This window comes from Stylophora pistillata, chromosome 13 (assembly GCF_964205215.1).
Source record: "Stylophora pistillata chromosome 13, jaStyPist1.2, whole genome shotgun sequence".
In the NCBI taxonomy this organism is placed as follows: Eukaryota; Metazoa; Cnidaria; class Anthozoa; order Scleractinia; family Pocilloporidae; genus Stylophora; species Stylophora pistillata.
Genome location: NC_142531.1, coordinates 18,122,851 through 18,130,269, shown reverse-complemented (window position 1 = coordinate 18,130,269; position 7,419 = coordinate 18,122,851). Strand labels below are relative to the sequence as shown.

The following is a 7,419-nucleotide window of genomic DNA, read 5'->3' as shown; positions in this document are numbered from 1 at the left end:
AAGGCCAGCAGTTTGACTTTTTACGATAGGTTTAGTTAGTAGTGCTAGTTTCGGGGACATTGGGGTAAGGGCTCAATGTTTCCCCTCTGGGCCACTTTCTCTGGCCTCTAAGTAGGTGGGGTTCTTAAAGTATTTTATTTAACGGTAGGGCCTACTTAGGAGCATTTGTGCAGGGGCCAACTGTTTCCTAAAATGGGAAATGTCCTGAGCATAAACTGAAGGTGCAACCATAAGCCGCTGTAATTTAGAAATGGCTGCTGAGCAAGGGCCAGCAGTTTGACCTTTCACGATACATGTAGGTTTAGTTGGTAGTGCTAGTTTCGGGGACATTAGGGTAAGGGCCCAGTGTTTCCCCTCTGGGCCACTTTCTGTGGCCTGTAAGTAGATGGAGCTTTTAAAGTAATTTATTTAACGGTTTACCATCTCATTCTAGGATGACCTGCTTAAGTGGCGGTTGTGCAAGGGTCAACTATTTCACAAGCATGATAAAATCATCTGTGAAAGTTTGAGAGAAATCGGTGAGATGGCATGTGTCATGCCTGCCTGGTCCTCTCGTGGACAGACTCTTAAATCCTTAATCATTGAGTTGTTAAATTCTTTCCTGTCAGCTTAAATAAGCCTCTTGTTAACTCCAACATTATTTCATAATGCTGAAAAAATATTGGCCTGTTCATTTGAAATCCGTTGAACTGTCTCTTATAGGTAAACATTCTTGATGGATATGGCTGTTGCACTGCGGTACTACAAAAGATCTTGATGGACAGTTGTTTGGTTTTGGATCCCTGGCAGGTCAAGACTTTTTGTCAAGGAATCCCGAGTTGATGTTGAAATTCAGAAGCCATTTTGGTGGTAAGCTTTTCACTAATTTTTCGCTGTGTATTTCTGCCCTATTGTTTCAGTTCTGCAAAATCTAACACCTCCATGTAGGTCACAGGTAATAAAGTTTCATGAGTAACGTGTAAGATGCTGGGGGTTATCCCATATACTGACTTCCGGAATACGGGAATGATCTGCTGAACAGGGCATGGTTTTTCAAGCTTAAACTTTGTGTCATAAATAGGATATCCTTTTGAACTCCATTTCCAACTTTGTCTACAGTTCCTGTCAAGTAATTCAAGGTATTCATATACCATTACAATGCTAAATAACCAACTATCCTCAATGATATTGACCACCACCCAAGAATTAAACTCTTTCTGATCTGATAGCTTATTATCGAAAAATATTTTTATTTGTCACAAGGGTAATGGTATCAGGATCCTGTGGAACACCCATATTCCCTAAACCAGTTGGAATACCCCCTCAGGGTAGTTAGTAACATCTAAATTATGTTTATTTACAGGTGCAGACAACAAAGATGTTACATATAAAGACATAACAGCATTACTCAACCAAAAATACAGTAAGATTGCAATGATTATTGTATGCATGCATTTGTGTGATTCCATGCACGTTTTTGTGATTACAACTTTTTGGATTCCAGAACACACCTCTTCATTAATAATTATTAGTTAATTCTCTGGGAGTGTGTAATCCCGTGTATTGGCTATCATAGCAAATATATGAGAGTACACACTCCCAGATAATTAACTAATAATTGTTAATGAAAAGGTTTGTGCTGGAATCCAAAACTATGTAATGGTTTCAAGCTCTGTGTCAAATAACAGGGTATTGACTGTTCAAATCCATTTCCAATTTTTTTCTGTCACATTCAGAGTATAACTTTGTATACTAATTAAGCACTTTTAAATCTCAGCCTTTACCAAAAGAATAATATGTGGCCTCCACCCTACAATTGTTAAATTGTAAAAATATTTCTATTCTGGCAGTTATTTAGCAATAACTCTTTTTATTTGTCATAAATACGATATATGAATTTAAGATTTTCAGGGTGACCATTTCGGGGTTCTGGCTGAACACCCGAACCCAAGTCCACATGGAGTATACCCCATGAGTTAATCATTGTAAAGGCTACATTATTATTCATAGATGTTATAAAAGATATTGTTCTTTGGGTCTTGGGATCAACATCATTAAATACTACCAATATACTCAATCTTGTTATGGTTTGAAAATGTTTATATTAGCTTTTACATTATCATTAATATCATAATTACTCAAAAATGTCAATGATGTCATATTGCTATTTCCTATAAGGGCAAGCCATAATGAATAATTATTGGAGGTCCTCCAACGTTATATAAAACTTTCTGTTCTCAGTGATACAGGTTTCTTAATCATTCTATAGTTGCTTTTACCGATACAGCCAATTGAAAGCCCTTAGATTATTGTTATCAGGGGTATCTATGGGGCTATGCTAAATATATCACAAAAAACTCTAAAATAAAGGATACACCAGACAATATTTTCATCAAAACAGGCGAGTTTTGGGAAGTCTCAACAGCCCTAGAAAACTATTACATTCTCCGAAATCTTAGTGCTAAAATTGCAAAAAAGAACAGGTTCACAAATACTGGTAGTAATCAATTCGTTTTTCAACTTCAACTTTTTATTTGCTTACCCATATATTTTCTTTGATAGACTATTCACAATAGAAACAGAATTATTATATACAGAAGCTTGTTTTTAGGTTAAAATTATCTTGAGAGTTTGTAAGTGTATGAATCATGAATATGATGTATGTTAGCTACCATTAAAAGATCATGAAGAATGTATTTTAATCATCAAAAATAACACGTGTATGATGAAATCCATATGCACACATAATTATTATATACTGACTTTGTTTTCTCATTTCCTTTAGGTCAAATGGTTGGAAAACCTTCAAGAGTGCCATACCTCAAGGGTGGTTTTGAGGTTGAGGGACTTCCTGAAGATTTGCCTTTTCCAAAGCCTTTCATGTATGGCGGGAAGCAAATGAGGAGAATTCTTGAGGCTAAAGAAAGCATCATCTTCAAACCAACCCATTACAAGGAAATAGTGATGATGCTGTTGATACCAGTACTCCAATTGATCAAGAGCCCATCCCAACAGAAGCAACTCAACAAATACTGGCACCCCTGTTAGCCCATATTGCTAGAGACAGTGTCAAAGCATGCACTTAGTGGTGGTAGTGTCATAAAAGAAGAAGAAACCGAGGTTGTAGATCTCACATTCAGTAATTGTGAAATGTGGATCCTACAGTCATACAGCATCACATATTTTGAAACAGATGCATGGAAGGGGCTTTGGCACAATATTCAACATGACACAGAGCATGATGGTGGTGTCATCCTTCCTGTGCTGAGTGGAGGAGAGGATGAGAAGTTTTGGCTTTTTTTGTGCTCGCTGAAACTGGGCACTATTCTAAAAGCATCAAGTGGCAAAGCACTAAAAGGACACTGGCTAGACAGGATTACATCATCATCTAATGAATATCGACTACTCACTGACATGACCAACAGTGTCACCAAGCTTAATGCCATCAAGCTCGAGAATGGCACACCTCTCTACCACTTGTATAATGCAATGACATCCCAAAATGGCACAGACAAATTGGGTGCATTTTTTGAAACTGCCATAGAGCAAGCCGTAAGAAGATTAACTCGAGTCAACCCTGAATATTTTTTATTTATTTTGAGATAAAATTGCAGTACTTATAAGTTATGTATCAATTCTTATGAAACAAATCAAGCTTGATAACTAAATGTTTGTGTTAAAGGCAGTTACACAATTTCAATTTTAGTTCCTTCTACATGTACTCTTCTGAGATTATAAAATTTTCCAAAAATATCAAGATCAACATGTTATATATTGGTAAGCGTTCTTTCCTTGTATCTCAGTTTTATTGCTAATCTGGTACCCCTGGGAAACAGAGCTAGGAGAGGGCATCTTTGCATGGTTACCTGGGAGTGAGTGACTACCACTTTCATAATAAGCAAACATGGTTGTAAAACATTCTAGACCCAGTTTCTCACAATTTGCAAAAACATTTTCAATGGGTTATTATTGCTTATTTTGAAAAATAGCTACAGTAGCTAACTTATTTCTAACTTTTTAAACAAAATTTGGTTATTTGAAGAAAAATTGATTCATTGATATCTCCACTTTTGGAGTAAGTGAAATAAAAACTCTGAAACACCTACTTTTATACAGACAAAACTTTAATTTGCATTTTTTAAATATTTTCCATTCTTCTTTCTATGCTTCTATTGTAAGCTTCTATGTATTATATCTTCATTTAGGAAGTTACTATAACATTGAAAACTGCAACTTACACAAATATTGTACAAAATGTCCTATATTTTTCTGTCCACATTATTCTTTATAAAAGGTTTTCATACATTTTGTGATTGACAGGAATGCCTGATTGTGAAATTTAATTGCTGAAAACAATATGTATTTATTTATTTGTTTTTTTATTTTTTTTAATTTGCTGTTAATTGATATATTTTGGTCTGGGAGTATTTTGGATATTTTTCCAACACTTTGTCAGTATACATCTGTACTTGTGAATGAGATTGAGATAAGGGGTTCCTCTCTCCCTAGCTCTCAGACCTCTGATACCCGGGTTACTTAAAAACACACAATTTACACTTTTGGGTTTGCCATATCCAGCCTCAATAGTGTGCAATGTTTTCTTTAGGACTTGATTACTGTCTGTAGTTGTGCTGTCTGTAGTTGTGTGAAATGTGCATAGTTAGAAAGGATAGTGATAATAAAGGTTGCAGACAACGAATCATTTCAAGGCTGGAGATGATAAACTGATCACAGCTGCACAATTAATTATTGGCCACTATTGGTATCATTCACTCAAACAGTGCTTTCCATTTTGGTATTTGACTTTTTATTGGAGCTCATTTAACATTAACAATCTAAATAGAATAAAAGACAAGGAATAGTTCAGATGTTTGTCTTTTGCCGCATCAAATGTAATTGTTGAGTTTTGTAAATTAAAACTGCAGTGCCAGGATCAACAGAATTTGTCAAATGTTATTCCTGTGGACATTTTAAACTCATTGTCAGCCATAAGAAAGTTTCTTATCTTACCAGCAAATATTAATAAGACTACTAATAATCTAGTTGGGAAGCATGTACAAATTTTCATAGCTTATTTTCATGTTAGCATATAGCATTAATCATAGTTTTGCAGTAGCAACGGGCAAAACAATATATTATATTTTGTTGATACTGTTTGTTGTTCAATATTAAAGTAATAAATAATATGGAACTTGTGAAAATGCTCTACTGACGTACAATTATAATGTATAAATGTATTTGTAGTTGTGCATGCAATCAAAAATCAGTAAAATTATCAATAATTTATTATGATAGTTCATATTATTACATTGATATATGATTAATTTGAGAATTTCAAAGTAACTTTTCACAACTGTAAAAAAGATTTCCTTTCAATGACTAAAGAACAACTAGACAATTTCATTCCTTTCAACAAAAACATAATATACTCAGACTTACAAGACGGCAGAATATCCCTATTTGTGAAACAAATACACTGAAACAGTGGAAAATGAACTATATGTGTTATCAAAATAACTTATAAATTTATCTGACTTAAGTTTATTTTTGGTTTTGAAAACATGTACACTGTGCTTAAATTGAACAACAAAAATTTAACAATATTCGAATATTTCAACACAATGAAATAATTTGTCAGTCTATAAAATAGATCTTGGCACTTAGGTACATTAATTATGGTATTATGGATTTATTCACCATTATCATTACAGTGCAAATCAATGACATTTTTCAGGAATGTTGTTTGTCTGTGATTGGCCAAGGAACGATACAACCATTCCTGAAATATTTCTGTCTGGTCATGGTTTTGTGATTCTTACTGTAAAACATAATTTTATTTCCATTTTTGATATGAGCCTGAGGTATACTTGCATGCAGTCTCTGACTCATCAGTACAGTCTTTGATTTTTGGTTAAATTATAGAGAGGTAAGAGCCTTGTACCTTTTTGACCCTTTCTTTATGTTGTGCTTCTGTGGCAAATGATAATCCATTCGGTAACCTTCCCACTTGCATGACTTAACTGGGCAAGGTCGCAATGCAGGCCTCTTATTTCCACTCTTTGCTTCTCTAGAAGAGAAAACAATTTAAAATGGTTGTAATACCTGTTTGTTACTGAAGATGTAAGATGAATAATATGATTAGTGAAAAGGGATTTCTTGATACAAAGAATAGGCTGTTTTAGATAAAATTGGATATACAAAAAACACATTGGCCTTACAAAATCCACATTTGCATTTTCACAAAATATCTCTAAAGTATAGCTCTCTTTCACATACGCAATTTATCTAAAATCAAGAAATGTCTTACTCACAGAAAGATACTGAAACGTTAGCCATGCTTTTATAACATCTAAGCTGGACAATCGCTATTCTTTGTTGGGTGAATTGCCACAATACTTATTAGATATGGTTCAGCAGGTACAAAATGCTGCAGTGCGTCTCGTCTCCTGCACTCGAGAATATGACCGAATTACGCCAGTCCTTAAAGAGTTTCACTGGCTACCTGTAAAGCAACGTATAAACTTTAAAATATAAGTTTTTACCTATAAGGCCCTCAAAGCTTTCGCACCTCAACACATATCTGATTTTTTAGTACAATATAAACCACCTAGAGCTCTGCGTTCGTCCGATAAGAAACTGTTACAAGTTCCTTGTTTCAAGCTTAAGACTTATGGAGGCAGATCCTTCAGTTATATAGAGTAGACATCTATATTTATACAGAATAGCCCCTTCAGTGTAGTAAACACTGGTATCAACGGGGGTCCTGTTAGCCACTCATCCCACCCCAGGGGAGGACATCCATCACACAGTAATCTCGTGCGTGGGAAATTAACGTCTCCTGCCCCTAACCCTGCAGAAAACGGGACCTCCATTTATACGTCCCTATCTGAGAAGACTAGAATATCTAACCATTTCTTGATGTTAAAGGTAGCATGTTCTTCTCAATTATTTTAAGACCCTGAGTGTTGGTCCAGCTGGGGCTCGAACTCTCGACCTTTTGCACAACAGTCCAGCGCGCTATCCATTGAGCTAACCGGGATGCGGTTAGCTCAATGGATAGCTCCATATCTGTGGAATCAGCTCCATGTCTGTGGAATCAGTTTCCGGACGCCGTACGGCAAGCACCATCGCTTGTGACATTTAAATCCAACCTGAAGACTCATTTATTTGATCAAGTCTTTAATTAGTCATTAGGTTTTTGCTTAATACTTTTAGTAAGTTGTTTTACTGAGTTGTCTTTATCTTATTTTTTATCCATATAGCTGTACAGCGCTATGAACTCTAACATGGGCACTATAAAAGTCTTGTGTTATTATTATTATTATTTCTTTAACAAATCCTAACACATCTAAGGCGACTGTGCAATTTTCATTCGCACCCTAAAGCTCTAAATGTACGTAATAGATATCATGAATCTCGTGCATAATACTAGCGCCCGGA

The 7,419-nt window shown here is 35.3% G+C and overlaps 1 protein-coding gene across 1 annotated transcript; it reads left to right on the top strand.

The window, feature by feature from the left end:
* The first annotated feature begins 582 nt into the window (after positions 1 to 582).
* Positions 583 to 5,115, top strand: LOC148717957 (general transcription factor II-I repeat domain-containing protein 1-like). Its single transcript, XM_088743887.1, has 3 exons — positions 583 to 849; positions 1,343 to 1,402; positions 2,765 to 5,115. The coding sequence occupies exons 1-3, from the start codon at positions 822 to 824 to the stop codon at positions 3,025 to 3,027; spliced, it is 351 nt and encodes a 116-aa protein (XP_088600013.1). The 5' UTR covers positions 583 to 821; the 3' UTR covers positions 3,028 to 5,115.
* The last annotated feature ends 2,304 nt before the right edge of the window (positions 5,116 to 7,419 follow it).